Source organism: Canis aureus, chromosome 15 (genome assembly GCF_053574225.1).
Source record: "Canis aureus isolate CA01 chromosome 15, VMU_Caureus_v.1.0, whole genome shotgun sequence".
NCBI classification, from domain to species: Eukaryota; Metazoa; Chordata; class Mammalia; order Carnivora; family Canidae; genus Canis; species Canis aureus.
The window spans coordinates 33,138,975-33,160,478 of record NC_135625.1 but is presented as its reverse complement, the minus strand read 5'-3'; the positions used below and the strand labels follow the sequence as shown (position 1 = coordinate 33,160,478).

At 40.7% G+C, this 21,504-nt stretch overlaps 1 protein-coding gene across 5 annotated transcripts in view; it reads right to left on the bottom strand.

Annotated features, from left to right (window-relative positions):
• The window catches only part of UBXN8 (UBX domain protein 8), a 93,740-nt gene that overhangs the window by 14,380 nt on the left and 57,856 nt on the right, over positions 1-21,504 (bottom strand). For 3 of the 5 annotated variants that reach the window (XM_077849059.1, XM_077849058.1, XM_077849057.1), the window contains exons 3-6: positions 17,772-18,214; positions 13,681-13,803; positions 9,116-9,186; positions 1,376-1,498 (exon numbers count right to left, since the gene is read on the bottom strand). In XM_077849059.1, the coding sequence (XP_077705185.1) occupies positions 1,376-1,498; positions 9,116-9,186; positions 13,681-13,803; positions 17,772-17,859 (405 nt within the window). In that variant the 5' untranslated portion in view covers positions 17,860-18,214. The remainder of the gene's footprint in view (positions 1-1,375; positions 1,499-9,115; positions 9,187-13,680; positions 13,804-17,771; positions 18,215-21,504) is intronic. The other 2 variants (XM_077849061.1, XM_077849060.1) reach the window with 2 other exon arrangements.

Here is a 21,504-nt window from a genome sequence, read left to right as displayed (position 1 = left end):
ATTCTCTTATGAATAAGTAAATAAAATAAAATATATACTAGTAGTGCCATGAAGACACAAGGCTAAAAGCAAGGGGCAGAATGACTAATTCACACTGTGACCATTTCCAAAAAAGATGTGGCCAGCTAAAATCAGGCTGTCAGTGTCCAACACCAAAAAAACAAACAGAAGACAGACTCAGAAGTAAAATCACTTCCCAGAGCAGGTGCATTTCACGTTGCACATCTTTCACAGTAATTTCATTACTCACTCTTGATTGCTTTATTACCTATTTAGCATTACAAAATGAATAAAACCTGATTCTGCTTCACTATAAGAATCTTGCTAACCTTTACAGGATCATTTTCTTTACAAGATGGTAAAAGGCATGATAGAAACAGAAAGCAAAAAAGAAACAAAACCCCAAAAAGTGTTTAGGACAGATATGACCTTATACATAAAATCTGTGACCAGTTACTCTAAAACTTCACTCCTTTATGAATATCCCTTTTCCTCTGTAACAAAACTTGAAATTGTTGGGACACCTGGGTGGCTCAGCAGTTGAGCACCTGCGTTTGGCCCAGGGCATGATCCTGGAGTCCTGGGAATGAGTCCCACATTGGGCTCCCTGCATGGAGCCTGCTTCTCCCTCTGCCTACGTCTCCGCCTTTCTCTCTGTGTCTCTCATGAATAAATAAAATCTAAAAAAAAAACAAAACCTTGAAATTGTAAACTTCCAGTAGCAAATGACAAGTTCATACACAATGCCAAAAGCAAAAAAGAGTCAATAGTTAATTTGACTTTATAGAAACAAAGCCAAACATATTGAGTATCATGTGAGTTTATAGTACCAGGAAGATCTTACTTAAGGAAAGATCTGAATTTCCTCATAAAACATATGGTGACTGATCAACAGTTTTCTCAAAGACTACCTTATGTGAGAGCTTCTCAGGCATCTAAGTTATACACTCTTTGGGCAACAAAAGCACTTAATTAGCCCTTCAACACACAAATATGCTCTATATACAATCATAATAAATAAAGACTCCTAAAAAACAGGCCAAAAACTGTTAAACCAACAGTTTAACATCATTTGAAAATTTTTAAAAATCAATATATATGATGGGACACCTGGGTGGCTCAGCGGTTTAGAGCCTGCCTTTGGCCCAGGGCATGATCCTGGGAGTCCCGGGATCAAGTCCCATGTCGGGCTCCCTGCATAGAGCCTGCTTCTCTCTCTGCCTGTGTCTCTGCTTCTCTCTCTTCTCTGTGTCTTCCATGAATAAATAAATAAAATCTTTAAAAATATATGTGATATACATTATACATTGTATGTAATATACATATGTTGCATATATATGAGAATTCAAGAAAAGAGTGAGAATTATTTTCTAACCCCAAGTTTATGACCGGTGCTTAACTTCCAGGTTTCACCTGTCATCTGATAAAAGCGCTCTTCCAGTTTTCTCAATTTCATTTCCTGGTGAGGTTTTAGAACATTCTCTATGTATCTGCTGGCCTGTTCAAAAAAAAAATAAATGAGGCATTGTTACTTTAACATTCCTAAGATTTTACGTCTATAAAGTTATGAAGATGAAGAACCAGGTGAAGAAACTGGGTTTTCACACTAACTCAATTTTGCCAAAAAAGCAGCATCTTCCATGTTTACAGTACTCTCTAAAAATCTACATTTATACATAATGCAGATAGAAACAAATGTTCTATATTTATGCTTATCTGGAAGTCTGTCTCTATAGCCTTTAGTGTGTTTTCATTTCTTTTTGTTTTAATAAGATTTTGTTTTTTAAGTAATTAAAAATGACTTTTAAGTCATTTATTTTTAAGTCATCTCTACACCCAACGTAGGGCTTGAACTCACAACCCTGAGATCAAGAGATCACAAATTCTGTGCTCCACCAACTAAGCCAATCAGGTGCCCCTTGACTGTGTCTTCAAGGCAATGAAAACTAGGTGTTAGGGACATAAAGATGCATAGGATGTGATTCTTGACTTCTAGGAGCTTCACATCAACACCATCTGTTGAAGGCATGATGCCCAACACATGAAGTCACTTGGAAGAACGTTCACTGAATAGCTTAATCATAGGAAAGTTAAACATATTTTTGGACTTAAAAGAAATGGAGAGTCTGGTTTTAAGATGACACAGTGAAATTATTTCTGCCTCCTTCTCCTCTTGAAACTCATCCCTAAAACCAAGAAACAAGAAAGAGAAACCTAAATTCCATCACTGGTGAAACAAAGAAATACTACAGGCACCAAACCCACTGTGTGTAAGGACCTATGGAGGAGTGGGGTAACTGATAGCACACAGTGAGAAAGCTGCAGCCTAAGTGTCTCCAGAAGAGGAGCACAGGAAAAAGAAAGCCAGAGTGCTCCACAGATGCAGAACAATTTAGGAAGAAGACACACCACATACCATGGCTGGGATGTGGGGTGAGGTGCAGAGCTGAAAATGGGGAGTGGCGGAGGAAGCCACACATCAACCAATGATGAGATTGTAGTGAACCACAGATGTCTTTGTATCTGAAGGAAAAAAGGGAGGTAAAAAGGTACACCCAGTACCCTACTGCTACCCAAGGATGGAAGGTTTATTCTCTGGGAATATAAACCAGAGAGGCTCGAGAGTCCCAGATCCCAGGCCGAGTGCGAGCAGGAGTGCAAACTGGAAGCACGTTGTACATGAAAATGTACAGATCGACAATTGAGACTCCCAGCCGCCTTCCCCACTTGACTCAGACTGCTGCCAGTCGGGCTTTCGCTCCCAAGGTGAGAGAATAGAGGTGCCCCTTCTGGAGAAGGTGAATGGCAAAAGAACAAAGAGACAATGACAAAGTTAAACTACTCCTCCATGACCCAAAGGGTAAACTGGTGTACACCCGACACCAGCAGACAACCATCAAACCCTGCCCCCATACACAGAAATTCCAATTAGCTTTATTTTCCTTTTGTTTTATTTAAGTGCAACTTACAAACACTAAAGAATCCAAAGCTTAAAAAAAAAAAAAAAAAAAAAAAAAAAAAAAGAATCCAAAGCTTGATGAAATTTTACAGATGCATATTCCATCAATAAACTTTTTGGTGCATCTTTCTTAAAGCTCAAAGGACAGAGCCAAGAATTACCACACAATTAAAGTCTCCAACACAAAAAATGGAGACTACAATTAACAGAGAAAATGGAACCTGAAAAACCACACTGGAATTTTGAGGTTTAATGGTGCAGTATCTCAAAATTCTAGTGATTTTCAATCTGCAATTCTGTGCCAAATCAAACTATCAATCAAGTGTCAGAAGAGAAGACTTACCTTTTTACAATGCGAAGCCTCAAAATTTTATTTATCAGCAGGTATGTATCTGTACAAGTTGGGCACTTCACCATGCACACAGACTATACCAAGATACTGATTTATTAATTTTCTTTTTTCCAAAGAGAGAACTTCAATGAGTTAAAGACTTTTGCCAAACTAAAGAATCCTAACTTTACATACCCTTAGGAATTACCCATGCCAATTACAGATAGTTGGCCCCTAGATGTAATTATAATACTAATTATCATGGAAGGCTTTACAATTAATAGTTACTTCCACAGGAAATAACATTAAGCTTCAAAAGTTCAAATATTAAAAAAAAAAAAACAACAAAAGTTCAAATATTTACAAGATAGCTTCTTACAAAAAGATCTCACAACAACACTTACTGTTCTAAATTCAGATCAGGGTAGTTACACGTGTAGTAATCTCCCAACCCCTAACAAATACATAGACTTTTACTCTTGTGATTTGTTTTCATTCTTCACTTGTTTACTTAAAAAGGAATCATCTGTTCACCAGAAGAACAAGTTGTTTAGATGTTGAAACACGTTGATAACAAATTGAAAACAAGTTGATAGCTTTCAAAATATTAATGTCCTTGTACTAAGACCTTTGTAAAGAGTTTATGTTTTTAGGGACACCTGGGTGGCTCAGCGGTTGAGCGTCTGCCTTCAACTCAGGGCGTGATCCCACGGTCCTGGGATCGAGTCCCACATCGGGCTCCCTGCTTGGAGCTCGCTTCTCCCTCTGCGTATGTCTCTGCCTGCCTCTCTGTCTCTCATGAATAAATAAATAAAAATTTTTTTAAAAAGTTTGTTTTTAGGGGCAGCCCCGGTGGCGCAGCAGTTTAGCGCCACCTGCAGCCTGGGGTGTGATCCTGGAGACCGGGGATCGAGTCCCACATCAGGCTCCCTGCATGGAGCCTGCTTCTCCCTCTGCCTGTGTCTCTGCCTCTCTCTTCGCTCTCTCTGAATTAATAAATAAATAAACCTTTAAAAAAAAAAAGAAAAAAGTTTGTTTTTAATATTTAGGTGGAAGTCCACAGGAGTCTCCTCTTTCACAAAGGTTAATCATCAATCTGCTAACTACCTGAGTGCTTACAGTTCAAGGTCAAGAAATAAGTGTTAGATAATCATCCATAGTAAATGTAATTCCTAGACAGCAAACACAATCTTCAATAGGATATGGCAAAAGCAATGCTAAAAAGGAAAGTTATAGCTATGAACATCTAATTAAAGAAGAATGATTTTATTTATTTTTATTTTTAAGATTTTATTTATTTATTCATGAGAGACATAGAGAGAGAGAGAGGCAGAGACACAGGAGGCGGGAGAAGCAGGCTCCATGCCGGGAGCCTGACGTGGGACTCGATCCCGGGACTCCAGGATCGCGCCCTGGGCCAAAGGCAGGCACCAAACCGCTGAGCCACCCAGGTTTCCCAAGAATGATTTTAAATCAACAAGTTATCTTTACACTTTAAAAAACTGTAAAAAGGGGATCCCTGGGTGGCTCAGCGGTTTGGCGTCTGCCTTTGGCCCAGGGCGCGATCCTGGAGTCCCGGGATCGAGTCCCACGTCAGGCTCCCGGCATGGAGCCTGCTTCTCCCGCCTCCTGTGTCTCTGCCTCTCTCTATGTCTCTCATAAATAAATAAATAAACAAACAAACTGTAAAAAGGACAAACTGGGACACCTGGGTGGCTCAGCAGTTGAGCGTCTGCCCTGCGCTCAGGGTGTGATCCCAGAGTCCTGGGATCGAGTCCCACATCGGGCTCCCTGTATAGAGCCTGCTTCTCCCTCTGCCTATGTCTCTGCCTCTCTCTGTCTGTGTCTCTCGTGAATAAATAAATAAACCTTAAAAAAAAAAAAAAAGAACTAAACAGAATAGAAAAAACAACCAGAACCAAAATTGGTTCTCAGATCAACAAACCTGACAAAGCTTTAACTTGACAAAGAATAAGAGAAGGCAAATAACTAAAATCAGAAATGTGAGGTTATTACTACCAACCTTACAGAAATAAACAATTGCAGATCATCAAATCAGAAAACCAAGATGAAGTAGACAAATTCCTAGATACATACAAATTGCCTAAACTGATTCAAGAAGAAACAATATCTCAACAGACCTAATAAACATTAAACATTAAAAACCTCCCAATAAAGAAAAGTAGGACCAGATGGATCTATAGGTGAAAGAATTCAAACCTTTAAGGAAGAGTTACCACTGATCCTGTTGAAATCCTAAAACATACAGGTAAGAACAGTTCTTTCTCAATTAATTCCATGAGGTCAACATTATCCTGATATCAAAGCCAGGCAAAGACACTACAAGGAAAGTACAGACCAATATCCCTTATAAATATAGATGCAAATATCCTCAACAAATTCTAGCAATGTAAATCCAATAGCATATAAAAGGATTATAGGCCAGCTAAGTGTGATTCACCTCAAGATGTTTCAACATAAGAAAATCAATCAGTGTAAGACATATTAATAGACGGGGAAAATACGTTATCATCTCAATTGATTAAGAAAAAGCATTTTACAAAATTCAACACTCTTTATAATAAAAATACTCAGAAACTAGGAATAGGAAAGAACTTGCTCAACATAACGAGTGTCTAGAAAAAACCCATAGCTAACATCACATTCAATGGTGAAAGACTAAAAACTTTATAAGACCAGGAACAAGACAAGGATGCCTGCTTTCACCACTGCTATTTAACACTGTTTAGAAGTTTTAGCTAGAGTAACAGGCAAGAAACAGAAACCGTGCCATTTGGGAAAGACGAAAATAAAACTATCCCTATTCTCAGATGACATGATCTTATATAGGCATAAACTGGAGATACTACAGGTTCAGTTTGCAATAAAGTGAATATCTCAATAAAGCAAGTCAAATTAATTTTCTGCTTTCCCAATGCATATAAAAATATTTATACTACATTTATACTATAGTCTACTAAATATGCAATAGCATTACATCTACAAAAACAGTACATACCTTAATTTAAAGATACTTTAATGTTAAAAACAATACTAACCATTATCTGAGCTTTCAGTGAGTTGTAATCACCGATCACAGATTACCATGATAAATAATGAATAAGTTCGAAGTATTACAAGAATTACCTAAATGTGACAGAGACATAAATTTACCAAATGCTGTTAGAAAAATGGCACCTACAGACTTGGTTGATGTAGTTGCCATAAACCTTCAATTGGTTAAAAAAAAAAAAAATAAAGTAGCTGAAAAGCACAACAAAGTACAATAAAACAAGATTTGGCAGTATATAGAAAATCCAAAATATCCACACACAGCAACCATTAGAGCTAATAAATAATGAACAAAGTACCCGGTACAAGATTAACATGCAAAAATCATTTGTATTTCTATACACCAGCAATGAAAAATCAAAAAAGGAAATTAAGACAACAATTATATTTAGAACAGCATCCAAAATAAAATACGGGAAATAAACTTAGCCAAAGGGTGAAAACTATGTACACTGAAAACTGTAAAATACTACTGGAAGAAATTAAAGATATAAAATAAATGGAAGGACATTACAGGTGTATGTACTGAAAGACTTAATATTGGGACGCCTGGATGGTTCAGTGGTTGAGTGTCTGCCTTCAGCCTAGGACATGATCCCGCAGTCCTGGGATTGAGTCCTGCCTGCATCGGGCTCCCTGCATGGAGCCTGCTTCTCTCTCTGCCTGTGTGTCTGCCTCTCTCTGTGTCTCTCATGAATAAATAAATAAAATCTTTAAAAAAATAAAATAAAACACCAATACTTCCCAAAGCAATCTACGGATTTTGTTGTAATCCTTCTCAAAATACCAGTCTTTTTTTTTCTTTAAAGATTTTATCTATTCATACATGATAGACACAGAGAGGCAGAAATACAAGTAGAGAGAGAAGCAGGCTCCATGCAGGAAGCCCGATGTGGGACTCGATCCTGGGACTGCAGAATCACTCCCTGGGCCAAAGGCAGGCCCCCGACCGCTGAGCTACCCAGGTGTCCCCCAAAGGCCTTTTTTTTTTTTCCCCAAAGGCCTTTTTTACAGAAATGGAAAAGCAAAACAAAACAAAACAAAAAACAAAAAAGGAAAAGCCAACTCAAATTCATATGAAATTGTAAAGAACCACAAATAGCCAAAACAATATTGAAAAAATTAAATTGAACCCCTACCTCAAACCATATACAAAAATTAACTCAAAGTGGGTTAATAGCTTAAATATAAAAGCTAAAACTATACAACTCTTAGAAGAAAATATATAGGAATAAGGGACGCCTGAGTGGCTCAGCAGTTAAGCCTCTGCCTTTGGCTCAGGGCGTGATCCCAGAGTCCAGGATTGAGTCCCACATCAGGCTTCTTGCATGGAACCTCCTTCTCCTTCTGCCTATGTCTCTGCCTCTCTCTCTCTCTCTCTCATAAGTAAATAAAATCTTAAAAAAAAAAAAAAAAAAAAAAAGGAATGAATTTTCATGGCTTTTGATTTGGCAATGGATTCTTTTTTTTTTTTTTTGGCAATGGATTCTTAAATAGGACACCAAAAACATGAGGATCAAGAGAAATAAACAGATTTCATCAAAACTTTTGTCATCAAAGAACACTATCAAAAGAGTGAGGGGATCCCTGGGTGGCTCAGCGGTTTGGCGCCTGCCTTTGGCCCAGGACGTGACCCTGGAGTCCCAGGATCGAGTCCCACGTCGGGCTCCCTGTATGGAGCCTGCTTCTCCCTCTGCCTGTGTCTCTGTCTCTCTCTGTCTCTCTCTCATGAATAAATAAATAAAATCTTAAAAAAAAAAAAAAAAAAAGAGTGAAAAGATAACCCATACAATGGGGGAAAATACTTGGAAATTATGTAACTGATAAAAGGCTAGTATTTAGAGTACATAAAGAAAAAGAACTCATAAAAAAAAGATGGGGGCAGCCCAGGTGGCTCAGCAGATTAGCGCCTGCCTTCTGCCCAGGTCGTGATCCTGGAGACCTGGGATCGAGCCCTACATTGGGCTCCCTGCCTGGAGCCTGCTTCTCCCTCTGCCTGTGTCTCTGCCTCTCTCTCTCTCTCTCTCTCTCTCTCTCTTTCTCTGTGTGTCTCTTTCATGAATAAATTAATAAAATCTTAAAAAAAAAAAAAAAGACAGGATGCCTGGGTGGCTCGGAGGTTGAGCTTCTGTCTTTGGAGTCCTGGGATCAAGTTCTGCATTGGGCTCCTTCTGCCTATGTCTCTGCCTCTTTGTGTGTGTCTCACATGAATATTTATTTATGAGTAAATATTTTTAAAAAGACAAAACTCAATCCAAAAATGGGCAAAGAACCTGAACACGGTATCACTGTAAAGATATAGGAAGAGACATTTCTCCAACAAGCACACAAAAAGATACTCATCATCATTAGTCATTAGGGAAATGCTGATTAAAACCACCGTGTTATAACACTTCATACTCATTACAGTGGGTATCTAAAAGGAGGTGGGGATGGGATAATAAATATCAGTAAGGATATGGAGAAATTGGACCCCTCAGAAACTGCTGGTGAGAATATAAAATGGTATAGCTGGTGTAGAAAACAGTTTGGTGGTTCTTCAAAAAGAGAATACAGGGGGCATTGGGTGCCTCGCTCAGTGGCTGACTGTCTGCCTTCAGCTCAGGTCATGATCCCAGGGTTCTGGGATCAAGTCCCACATCAGGCTCCCTGCATGGAGCCTGCTTCTCTCTCTGCCTGCATCTCGCATCTCTGCCTCTCTGTGTGTGTCTCTCATGAATAAATAAAATCCTTAAAAAAAAATTATGCTGTACCTTTTCACCCTGTGCCTCTTGTTGTTTTTTTCTGACAAGTTTTTGCCGTTTCTCATTCTTCTCTTCTTCTTCTAAAACAGCAAACATAAAAGCGCTTTTTATTTCCAAATATCATAAATTGAAAGTTTTCTCTGAAAGTAGTCTGTAGACAACATTTTGGAGACAAGAAGAGACAACCTTTCAAAACACAGACTATTTTTCAAATAATGAAAATGACATATATACAGACAGTTCAAACAAAGAAATCCACAAGTAAAATCTATAAGAAAAGGTCTGAGACAACAATTTTCTGACATGTATTAATATTAAATAGTTGTGTTTTTGGTAAGGAGGCTTCAAGAATGACTATGGGTGTGACTATGGGTGAAGTACCTGGGTGGTTCAGTCATCTACATATCTGCCTTCAGCTCAAGTTATAATCCCAGAGTCCTGGGATTGAGTCCCAAGTCAGGCTCCCTGCTTAGGGGGGAGTCTGCTTCTCCCTCTCCCTCTGCCCCTCCCCACCTCATGCTCTCTGTCAAAACAATAAAATCTTAAAAAAAAAAAAAAAAAAGAATGATTATCTTGGGGAGCACCTCGTTGGCTCAGGTGGTTAAGCATTCGACTCCTGATCTCAGCTCAGGTCTTGATCTCAGGGCTGTGAGTCCAACCCCTACATTGGGCTCCACTTTACTTAAAAAAAAAAAAAAAAAAAAAAGGGACTCCTGGATGGCTCAGGAGTTGAGCATCTACCTTTGGCTCAAGTCGTGATCCCAGCGTTCTGGGATCGAGTTCCACACTGTGCTCCTGGCAGGGAGCTTCCTTCTCCCTCTCTCTGTTTCTCATGAATGAATAAATGAAATAAATAAATCTTAAAAAAAAAAAAGTTGGATTTTTCATGTAGGCCCTTATAGGGCTTCAGCAGCTTCAAGACATGCCATGGAAACTCATTACTGCACATGAAGTGTGGAACACTGCACTATAGACATGAGTACCATTTGGTCACCCTTGGACATGATCATAAAAGCAACATGCCTGGGCACCTGGCGGTTCCAGTCAGTAGAACATGTGACTCCTGATCTCGGGGTTGTAAGTTCAAGCTCCACATTGGATGTAGAGATTTCTTAAAAATAAAATCATAAAATCATTAAAAAAATAATAAATGCAACATGCATATACTCTAAAGCTGGGATGTTTGGCAACTCCCATGACTGAACCAATATTAGGTTATTAGCTAAATGGCAAGAGAAAGGATTTTTGCTGTTGTATGACCTTTTATATTCTGGGTACACTAAGTTAGTTAGTTAGTTAAAGTAGGCTTGAGTTCACAAACCTGAGATCAAGACCAAAGCTGGTATCAAGAGTCGGATGCTTAACCAACTGAGCCATCCAGGAGCCTCTACTAAGTTTCATTTAAATTAATTTCATTTAACTGTGTTCTCTTAAGGAATTATCCATCCTTTTGAAAAATATATCCCTTAATGTGCCTGGCTCCTTATTTTTTTTTAAACATTTTATTTATTTATTCATAGAGACACACAGAGAGAGAGAGAGGCAGAGACACAGGCAGAGGGAGAAGCAGGCTCCATGCAGAGAGCCTGATGCGGGACTCGATCCAGGGTCTCCAGGATCTCCAGGATCCGCTGCACTACGGGGGCTGCCTGCCTGGCTCCTTAAATAGGAGCATGTCCTTTGTCAACTACTTTCTTTCTTGGCAATAAATATTTCCTCAAGTTTATTAAGGGGAAAGATTAGGGCAGTAGCAAACCACATAGGAAATCAGGAGGCCACTAATCTGCTGTGTGATGAGTCAGACTTAATGATCTTAAGACTCCCTCCTGAACTCTGAGTCAAAGAATACAGCTTCTAAATAAATCAGTAACAGGTGGTTAAGGGGCCTTAATCCTTTTTTTTTTTAAGGAGACTCCATGCCCAATGTGGGGCTTGAACTCATGACCCTGGGATCAAGAGTCATATAATCTATCGACTAAACCGGCCAGGTGCCCCAAGGAGCTTTAATCCTTAAAGCCATTGAGAATTGACTACTTCTGAACTTTGATAGACTTCATCATGCAAATCTTTATAAAATATGGAGGATTAAAATTTTGGATGAATCTGAAGTCTTGTATCTCAACATCTGATGACACTAGGGAAGATAGTGTATAAACAAGCTGATTTTTTACTAATTTGAAGAAAATCTGACAATACTTAAGTACTTTATGCAGTTTTAATTACTTCTTTTTTTTTTTTTTTTGGAAGATTTTATATATTTATTTGAGAAAGAGAGCAAGAGCAGGGGGAGGGAGAAGCAGTCTCCCCACTCAGGAGGGGGACCGACATAGGGCTCACTCCCTGGACGCCAGAATCATGACCTGAGCTGAAAGCAGACATTCAACCAACTAAGCCACGCAGGCACCTCTCTCTCTCTCTCTCTCTCTCTCTCTCTCTTTTTAAAGATTTTATTTATTTATTTGAGAAAGAGAGCACAAGCAGCATGGAGAGGAGGAGGAGGCTCCATGCTCAGCAGGGAGCCCAACATGGGGCTCGATCCCTGGACCCTGGGATAGTGACCTGAGCTGAAGGCCGACTCTTAACAACTGAGTCACCCAAGTGCCCAGCTTCTAACACTTTTAATACTATTAAAGGCTTTTAACAGTTAAACATTTTACTCATCAAAAATAAGAACAAGCATGGTTTCCTAAAGTTAGGAGTAAGCACCTAACTCTACAGATAAATAAGTGTAAAGAAAAACTACCACAGTGAAGTGAAAGATAAACTAGATTGAAAAGCCTTTACAAATTAATGGTAGATACAATTACCAATTGTTGAATAGTTTATAAACTGAAAACCTCAAAGAACAATTAAACTGCACAATTTAGGGGCATCTGGGTGGCTCAGTTGGTTAGGCATCATGGGCTCAGGTCATGATGTCAGGGTCTGGACTGAGCCCTGTGTCAGGGTCCCTGCTCAGCAGGGAGTCTGTGTCTCCCTCTCCTTCTGCCCCTCCCCCTCCTTTCCCCAACTCCTGCACCCATACGCATGTTCTCATTCTCTTTCTCTCTCTCTCTCAAATAAAATCTTTAAAAATAAATAAACTGGGGCATCTGGAAGGCTCAGAGGTTGAGCATCTGCCTTTGGCTCAGGTCGTGATCCCAGGGTCCTGGGATCAAGTCCTGCACTGGGCTCTCTGCGGGAACCCTGCTTCTCCCTCTGCCCCTCTCTCTCTCTTTCATGAATAAATAAAATCATTTTTTTATTTTTTTTTATTTTTTTTATTTATGATAGGCACACAGTGAGAGAGAGAGGCAGAGGCAGAGACATAGGCAGAGGGAGAAGCAGGCTCCATGCACCAGGAGCCCGACGTGGGACTCGATCCCGGGTCTCCCGGATCGCGCCCTGGGCCAAAGGCAGGCGCTAAACCGCTGCGCCACCCAGGGATCCCCAAAATCTTTAATAAATAAATAAACATGGGGATCCCTGGGTGGCTCAGCGGTTTAGCGCCTGCCTTCGGCCCAGGGCATGATCCTGGAATCCCAGGATCCAGTCCCACATCAGGCTCCCTGCATGAAGCCTGCTTCTCCCTCTGTCTGTATCTCTGCCTCTCTCTCTGCCTCTCATGAATAAATAAAATCTTAAAAAATAAATAAATAAAAATAAATAAGCTGCACAATTTAAAATTAGAGAATTTGCAATGTATCAATATAGAAATGGTATCATTTCAAATGCATATAAAGGATAATGTACAATTTCCATATAAAGGATAATGTACAATTTCCTTTATATGCATATAAATGTTGGGTTTAGGAGCAACTGGGTGGTTCAGTTGGTTAAGCATCTGCTTTCAGCTTAGGTCATGATCCCAGAGTCCTGGGATTGAAGGCCCACGTCAGGCTCTCTGCTCAACAGGGAGTCTGCTTCTCCCTCTACTCTTCCCTGCTCATGCTCTCTCTCAAATAAATAAATAAAATCTTTAAAAAAAAAATAATGTTGGGTTTAAGGGCATCTGGGTGGTGCAGTCAGTTGAGTGTCAGACTCTTCGTTTCAGTTCAGGTAGTGATCTCCAGGTGATGAAGCCCCTTGTCGGGTTCCATGCTCAGGAAGGAGTCTGCTTGAGATTCTCTCTCTCTCTCTCTCTCTCTCTCTCTCCCTCCCTCTGCCCCTCCCACTCATGCTCTCTCGCTCTCTCTCAAAATAAATTTTTTTAAAAAAATTTTAACTGGCGATTTATCGTCCATTAAAAATCAAGAAGAGGGGCACCCAGGTGGCTCAGTTGGTTGAGCACCTACCATCGGCTCAGGTCATGATCCCAGGGTTCTGGGATCCAGCCCCCCACTTTGGGCTCCCTGCTTTGTGGGAAGCCTGCTTTTCCTTCTCCCTCTGCCTGCCACTCCTCCTGCTTGTGCTGTCAAATAAATAAAATAAAATCTAAAAAAAAAAAAAAAAAAATCAAGACAAAAGTTGCAATGATTACCTTGAAGTGGCATATCACAAATTAACAGTAAATGGTTCTTGTTATGCAAAGTTCTAGAATCAACAAAGAATTTAAGTATAAAATTATAAAAGGGTAGCATAAACAATAAACTTACCTTTCAGATATACTTGAGATGATTTAAATGAATTAAGCCATGAGGTAGTCACAGAAATAATTAAAGTAAGAAGAGCAAGCAGTAAGAAAATCCGACCACACAGCAAAATTAGATCTTTAACTCCTTATAAAGGTAAAGAAAAAAAAATTACTATTAAAATTCAAGACACTTTTCTTGATATTAATAATAAAGAGTAAGGTATTAAGATTATTTAGAGTAGTAAAGTACAGTAAAAGCTAATATATGCAACTGTCTTACAATTTTTTTCATATAGTCTCCTTAGTAAGCTAAAACTCATGGCAGATATCATTACCAAAACAAGTTTTCAGAAAACAATTTTAGAATAGCTTCTGTCTCAGAAATATAATTCAAGTGACTGGCTACATTATAAACATTATGACTATCAATAACGCATAAATTCTGGTTTCCCTCTGTCCAGAGGAAATAAAATTATCCCATTGGGAATTAAATTTTGACAATATCATCTTGTCAAATTCTCATTCTATTTAAAAAGTCATTCTGAGGGATCCCTGGGTGGCGCAGCGGTTTGGCGCCTGCCTTTGGCCTAGGGCGCGATCCTGGAGACCCGGGATCGATTCCCACGTCGGGCTCCCGGTGCATGGAGCCTGCTTCTCTCTGCCTGTGTCTCTGCCTCTCTTTTTTTTTTTTTTTTTTTTTTCTGCCTCTCTTTCTCTCTCTGTGACTATCATAAATAAATAAAAATTAAAAAAAAAAAGTCATTCTGAAACACGAAATTCATATTTCTCATAGTTAAATTATGTTCCTGTATACTTCTCTATTCCTCAATATTAATTCAGTCATTTGCAAAGAAAATTTTTTTTTAAATTTTTATTTATTTATGATAGTCACACAGAGAGAGAGAGAGGCAGAGACACAGGCAGAGGGAGAAGCAGGCTCCATGCACCGAGAGCCCGACGTGGGATTCGATCCCAGGTCTCCAGGATCGCGCCCTGGGCCAAAGGCAGGCGCCAAACCGCTGCGCCACCCAGGGATCCCCGCAAAGAAAATTTCTATATACATCCATGTTTGCCTAGAAAAAAGTAAAAATTCAGTATTTTGTCTCATTTTAAGAATAAATATGAAAATCTGGGATCCCTGGGTGGCACAGCAGTTTGGCGCCTGCCTTTGGCCCAGGGCGCGATCCTGGAGACCCGGGATCGAATACCACGTCGGGCTCTCGGTGCATGGAGCCTGCTTCTCCCTCTGCCTGTGTCTCTGCCTCTCTCTCTCTCTCTCTCTCTCTCTCTGTATGACTATCATAAGTAAATAAATAAAAATTTAAAAAAATATATGAAAATCAAATGAGCAAAAGTGTAATAAGCACCTGCACTTCATGTAACACAATTTGCTATATGGTGAGGGAGCAAAAATAAAGTTGGGTTAAAAATAATTTCTATGCTCCAGGAGTTTTTAGTTTTGTAGCTCTAAAAGTTTCCAGGCAAAGGTACAGAAAAACCATCACATTCAGGGCTGGTAATTAGTCAATTTAAGATTAATGAAGAAAATATATATACAGACTTAAATCTTTCTTTCTTTCTTGAAGTATCATTGACTACACTTGTGATAAAGATTTTATTTCTTTTAATTTAATAAATTAATTTATTTTTAAAAAAATTTTATTTAAGTAATCTCTGTACCCAGTGTGGGGCTCAAATTCACAACTTGGAGATCAAGAGTCACACACTCTTTTGACTGAGCTAGCCAGGTGCCCCATAAATATTTCATTTTTAACTGAAAAGCGATATATGTTATCCTTTTCAAAAATAGCAATTTAAAGTTGTTTAGAGAAGAGATACTTGTTTTGCCTCACAGTCCTCCAATTTTTGCCAGCATTAGCTGTTGATTTAAGTGTTGTTCAAAACAACACCTAACTAAGTCTAGGGTATTAGAAAAGTAATTTAATACCGACAATACTGGGGACCCCTGGGTGGCTCGGTGGTTGAGCATCTGCCTTCAGCTCAGGTCGTGATCCTGGAGTCCTGGGACTGAGTTCCGCATCCGGCTCTCCGCAGGGAGCCTGCTTCTCCCTCTATGTCTCTGCCTCTCTCTCTTTCATGAATAAATAAATAAAATCTTAAAAAAAAAAAAAATACCTACAGTATTGGTATTTAGAGAAATCACTAAGTTATAGGATTTATGTTCCATAATACTGCTTTTGTGTTCTAACAAGCAAGCAATTTGCAAATGTCATATGGGAATATAAAAGAACTAGATTTGTGTGTACATCTTTCAAGTAAAAAATTACTTAATTAAATCGATTTTTTGGATACTTATTCTCAAGAGCCCATGTGCAGGGCAATCAACACTTGTAGTATTTGACTCCTTCCTGGGTGGGGGAGAGAGAAATATACAAAGCTAGGTCCCATCGTGGTCTCTACTTCAGAATTAAACATAAAGGGCAGCCGGGGTGGTTCAGCGGTTTAGCGCGGCCTTCAGTCCAGGGCCTGATCCTAGACACGGAGGATCCAGTCTCACGTTGGGCTCCCTGCATTGAGCCTGCTTCTCCCTCTGCCTGTGTCTCTGCCTCTCTCTCTCTCTGTGTCTCTCATGAATAAATTTTAAAAATATAAAAAAAAAATTCAACATAAAGAGGGAAACATGAAGGTTAAACCCACCACTAATATATCCAAAAACGGACTGATTCTCCACAGGTCCACCATTTTTCCTGTTTTCCCTTTATCACTCCAACAACCAACTACTTAGGGTTGTTCAATTTCATAGGTAGGAGTCATTCTAGTCATTCTTGATCCCTCCTCTCCCATTAATCCATCCACAAATCCTGTTGATTCTACTTTGTAAATATTCCAAATCTGTGGCACCTGGTGGCTCAGTGGCTGAGCATCTATCTGCCTTTGGCTCAGGTCGTGATACCAGGGTCCTGGGATCAAGTCCTACAGGGGGCTCCTTATAGGGAGCCTGCTTCTCCCTCTGCCTGTGTCTCTGCCTGTGTGTGTGTGTGTCTCATGAATAAATAAAATCTTTAAAAAAAAAAAAGGGATTCCTGGGTGGCCCAGCGGTTCAGCGCCTGCGTTTGGCCCAGGGCGCGATCCTGGAGACCCCGGATCGAATCCCACGTCGGGCTCCTGGTGCATGGAGCCTGCTTCTCCCTCTGCCTGTGTCTCTGCCTCTCTCTCTCTCTGTGTGTGACTATCATAAATAAATAAAAAATTTTTTAAAAATCTTAAAAAAAAAAATTCTAAATCTGTGAACATTTTTTTCATCAGTTATCATCCTAGTCTAGGCCATCATCACTACTTGCCTACTTCACTCAGAGCCTCACTTGCTTCACTGCTTCCACTACAGCCTCCTTTCCACACATTCTCCACAGAATCCACTGACTGACTAATAATCTCTTCGCCCACTGTGGAGCTTGAACTCCCGGCCTGAGATCAAGAGTCGCACGCTCCACAGACGAGCCAGCCAGTCCTCTAGTGACTCTCAAAGCCTTAGGGATGCGCTTAACCTCCGCCAAGTCTTGTTTCCTCAAGCGTAGGATGAGGATTCTACTAAGTACAGACACCCCCACCCCCCTCCCCCATAGTTATAATACAGATTGGATAAGATAATGAACAGCACTTAGAGCGAGGCTTGTAACAGATGCCCAGTGACATGTTATCATCTCAAGCCACTCTCCCCCTAAGTCTCCCTGATCCATCAACAGTGGTCTTCAGCCCTTTCCTCCAACAGGTCACAATTCCTTTCGTCTGGAATGTTTGGACTCTGGCTCCGTAGCATTTCCTTATATTCCTTAGAAGGCCTCTATCACCTCACCCTACTTCTTTGTGAGCGTTCAAGACAATCTGAAAGTAGCGTCTACGCGCGTCCTGCGCTTCCCGCCAGCCTGCGTCCCCTTGCACGCGAAACCAGACGGACGCCTCCTGCGCGAAGACCGTCGTCGACCTCCCTCAGAGGGGCTGCGGACCCGGCGCCAGAAGAGACGGGCGCGGTGCAGTCTGGGAATTGTAGTCCCGGACGCCGAAGAAGACGCGACCGCGAGACTGGAATTCGATACAACATTCATGGGAAAGTTATGCGGCTGTGAATGCCAGAAGGGAAAAGACAACACTTACCTAGATCAGGGCTCCCACGCCGGAGCTCCAGACACAAGATGGGGAGAGCAGAGAGGAGGAAAATGCCTACAACCCCACGAGAAGCCATGGTGGCGGGAGCGCCGCGTCCGGGCGGGAGCCCCGCCTCTTCCGGTTGCGCCTTCCTCTGGACGGTGAGGAACGGAGCCCTTAGTGAGGGAGCGGTTTTCGGGGTCGGCTAGACCCTGAAGCCCGGTCGTTGGTTCGGCTACGATAGCCCCTGTTTTTGAACTCATACCCTGTAGCCTTATATCAGAAGAAATGCAGATCATCTCCCCACGTCACATTATGTCCAGAAGAGATGGCGTGCCTGGCAGCCTCCCTCCCTGGCCAGATGTGAGAAAGCAGAGCTTGGGCGCTGGCGGCTGCACCCGGGAGGCCGGCCCGCAGCGCTCGTCCCTCGGCGGCGAGCTGGACTCCGGAAGCTGTGAAAAAGAACTCTGAAGAGTAAAGCGTATTGGAAGATAAAGTGTAGTGTTACTGTGAATGACTTACCTTGGCGTCATGGTTCTATGACCTCATTGCCATCCCATGACTCGCCTCTATGGCGCTTCTGCCCACCTGCAACTCTTAAATGACAGTGGTCTCCACAGTTTACAAAGTTTCTTGCTTTAAAGTTTTGTGTTCTGGCCCATCCATCAGTCCTCCCACCTCACCCTTCTGTGGAGTCCAACACATTTATTGAACTCCACAGTGTGCCTGTTACTGTAGAACTGTGGGAAATTCAAATATATGTAAGTTACTAAATTTGTCCTCAGGAAACTCAATTTACTAGCCCTGCCTGTAAACAGATAAATACAGGGACGCCTGGGTGGTTCAGTGGTTGAGCATCGGCTTTCAGCTCAGGGCAGGATCCCAGTCTGGGGATGGAGTCTGCATCCCGCTCCCTGCAAGGAACCTGCCTCTCCCTCTGCCTATGTCTCTGTCTCTGTCTGTGTCTCATGAATAAATCCAAAACAAAACAAAACAAAACAAAAAACAAAAAAACGGATGAAAACAATACAGCACTTGAGTGCTATGATAGGGATACCCACCCGGTACAATGAAGTCTACCCCAACGGTTTGGGGGGAAAGCCTTCAAATTGTGTTGTAAATGTCAGGAGTTGAGTGGAGGATTGGCAGTGAGGACCAAAGGAAGAGTGGGATTTTTTTTTTTTTTTTTTTTTTTTTATGATAGTCACAGAGAGAGAGAGAGGCAGAGACGTAGGCAGAGGGAGAAACAGGCTCTACAAACCGGGCTCCCGACGTGGGATTCGATCCTGGGTCTCCAGGATCGCGCCCTGGGCCAAAGGCAGGCGCCAAACCGCTGCGCCACCCAGGGATCCCTGGAAGAGTGGGATTTCAAATTTAGGAAGCAATGCAGAGGAATTACCAGTTTAAGTATATAATGGTTTAAATAGTTTAAATATTAAATACTTAATAGTTTAAAATAATGCAGTTTAAAGTTTGAATGGAGGGACAGCTCAGTGGTTGAGCATCTGCCTTTGGCTCAGGTCATGATCCCAGGGGTCCTGGGATCGAGTCCTGCATCAGGCTCCTCACAGGGAGCCTGCTTCTCCCTCTGCCTATGTCTCTGTCTCTCTCTCTGTGTCTCATGAATAAATAGTAAATCTTATAAAAATTTTTTTTAATTTAAAAAAAGTTTGAATGGAGGGACACCTGGATGGCTCAGCGGTTGAGCATCTGCCTTTGGCTCAGGGTGTAATCCCAGGGTTCCAGGATCAAGTCCCAGATCAGGCTTCCTGCATGGAGCCTGCTTCTCCCTCTGCCTGTGTCTCTGCCTCTCTCTGTGTGTCTCTCATGAATAAATAAATAAAATTTCAAAAAAAAAGTTTGAATGGAGATGTATACACAGGTTGGAGGTAGGCCCACAGGGAACTTTGCTTTGTATATGGGCTAAGAACTTTGTCCTGAACCTGAAAGTGCAAAATAGGAAAGCACAATCTCAAAATCAATTCGGTGAAGTAATATAAATTATAACATGACATACCAATTAAATAATTAAATATATTGACTCACTAAGAGATTCTTATTTGTTGTCTGTATGAACACAGGAAAAGAAAGTTCCACAGTTCTTACCATCTTCATTTTTATACAGTTTCCTCCTTTAGGTATTTTTCTTGTTATTGTTCTCTGGCTTTATATATTCCTTTTTTTTTTTTAAGATTTTATTTATTTATTCATGAGAGACAGAGACAGAGAGAGAGGCAGAGACACAGGCAGAGGGAGAAGCATGCTCCATGCAAGCAGCCCGATGCAGGACTTGATCCTGGGACTCCAGGATTATACCCTGAGCTGAAGGCAGACATTGAACCGCTGAGCCACCCAGGCATCCCTGGCTTTCTATATTCCTAATTTCATCTGTTGATAGCGCCAGTGAATTTCTGTCAAGAGAGTAAAGTGGAGGCTTGCAAGTACTCCAGGGTCATACACATTTTCCAAACTTTGTCCATTGTGAAATCTCTCTCTGTCCATTATGATTATCTATGCTAACTCCTTGCAAAAAGACCAGCAAAATAATCCGTTTTAGTAAAACCAAGTTTCCCATCTACTACATTAAGGGAGAATACTATCTTGACAAAGTCTTAATAGTGTCTCAGAGAAAAGGTCAAGGATTTTGAAGTTTAGATTGGAGTGGTTTAAGGTGGGCTTTTCGATTCTTTTGTGGGTACCTCACCGGGATTGGACATAGTGCATGGTATAATAGTTTAGTACTGGTGGGCTGAGCAAGATACCAGACTTGACAGCAGGTGAGTTTCCTTTTTTTGGTAAAGAAGGGGATTTGCCAATTGAGTGATGAGTTCAACTTCTCAGTACCTGAGAGGGAAACTTTTTACCCAGATGAGCAACCTATTGTTCAGATAAATGGATTTTCAGGAAAATTTAAAGTTAATGAGTTATGTACTGACAGCCTACTTACGGGCAAGAATTTCCTGGAACAATAGTAGAGTCATTATGGTGATTTATGTAATTCTTTTTTTTTTTTTTTTGATTGATGTAATTCTAAGTGATTATAACCCATGGGCTACAGATGTCTCAGTTCTCACAATACAATCTTATAAACATCCTTGGGTATAGTATAAGAGAAAGAGATTTTAAAATCTACATACTTCATATTAAATTATTAACATTCTTAAAACACAAATTTCACATTTTTCTTAACAAGTGATGCAACCTGTTCATGTATTAAAAAGTAGGATTGCAAAGAAAAAAAAAGTAGGATTTCCAACATATTTAAAAATTATATGTAATTGGGCAGCCCTGGTGGCTCAGCGGTTTAGCGCCACCTTCAGCCTGTGGCGTGATCCTGGAGACCTGGGATCGAGTCCCACGTTGGGCTCCCTGCTTGGAGCCTGCTTCTCCCTCTGCCTGTGTCTCTGCCTCTGTGTGTGTGTGTGTGTGTGTGTGTCTCTCATGAATAAATAAATAAAATATTTTATTTTTTTTTAAATAAAATCTTTTAAAAAAATTATATATAATCATATTTGGTAAGGGGACTAATATTTATTAAAATGTAGCCTGAATTATATACATTAAGTGTATCCAAAATGCTTTTGTGATGAAATTTTGGAATTTTGCATTTTAAAAACTCAACTAGTTGGAGCGCCTAGCTGGCTCAGTCAGTAGAGCATGCAACTCTTGATCTTGGGGTTGTGAATTTGAGCCCCTGTGGAGTATGGAGATTACCTATTTTTAAAAATACTGTTTAAAATTT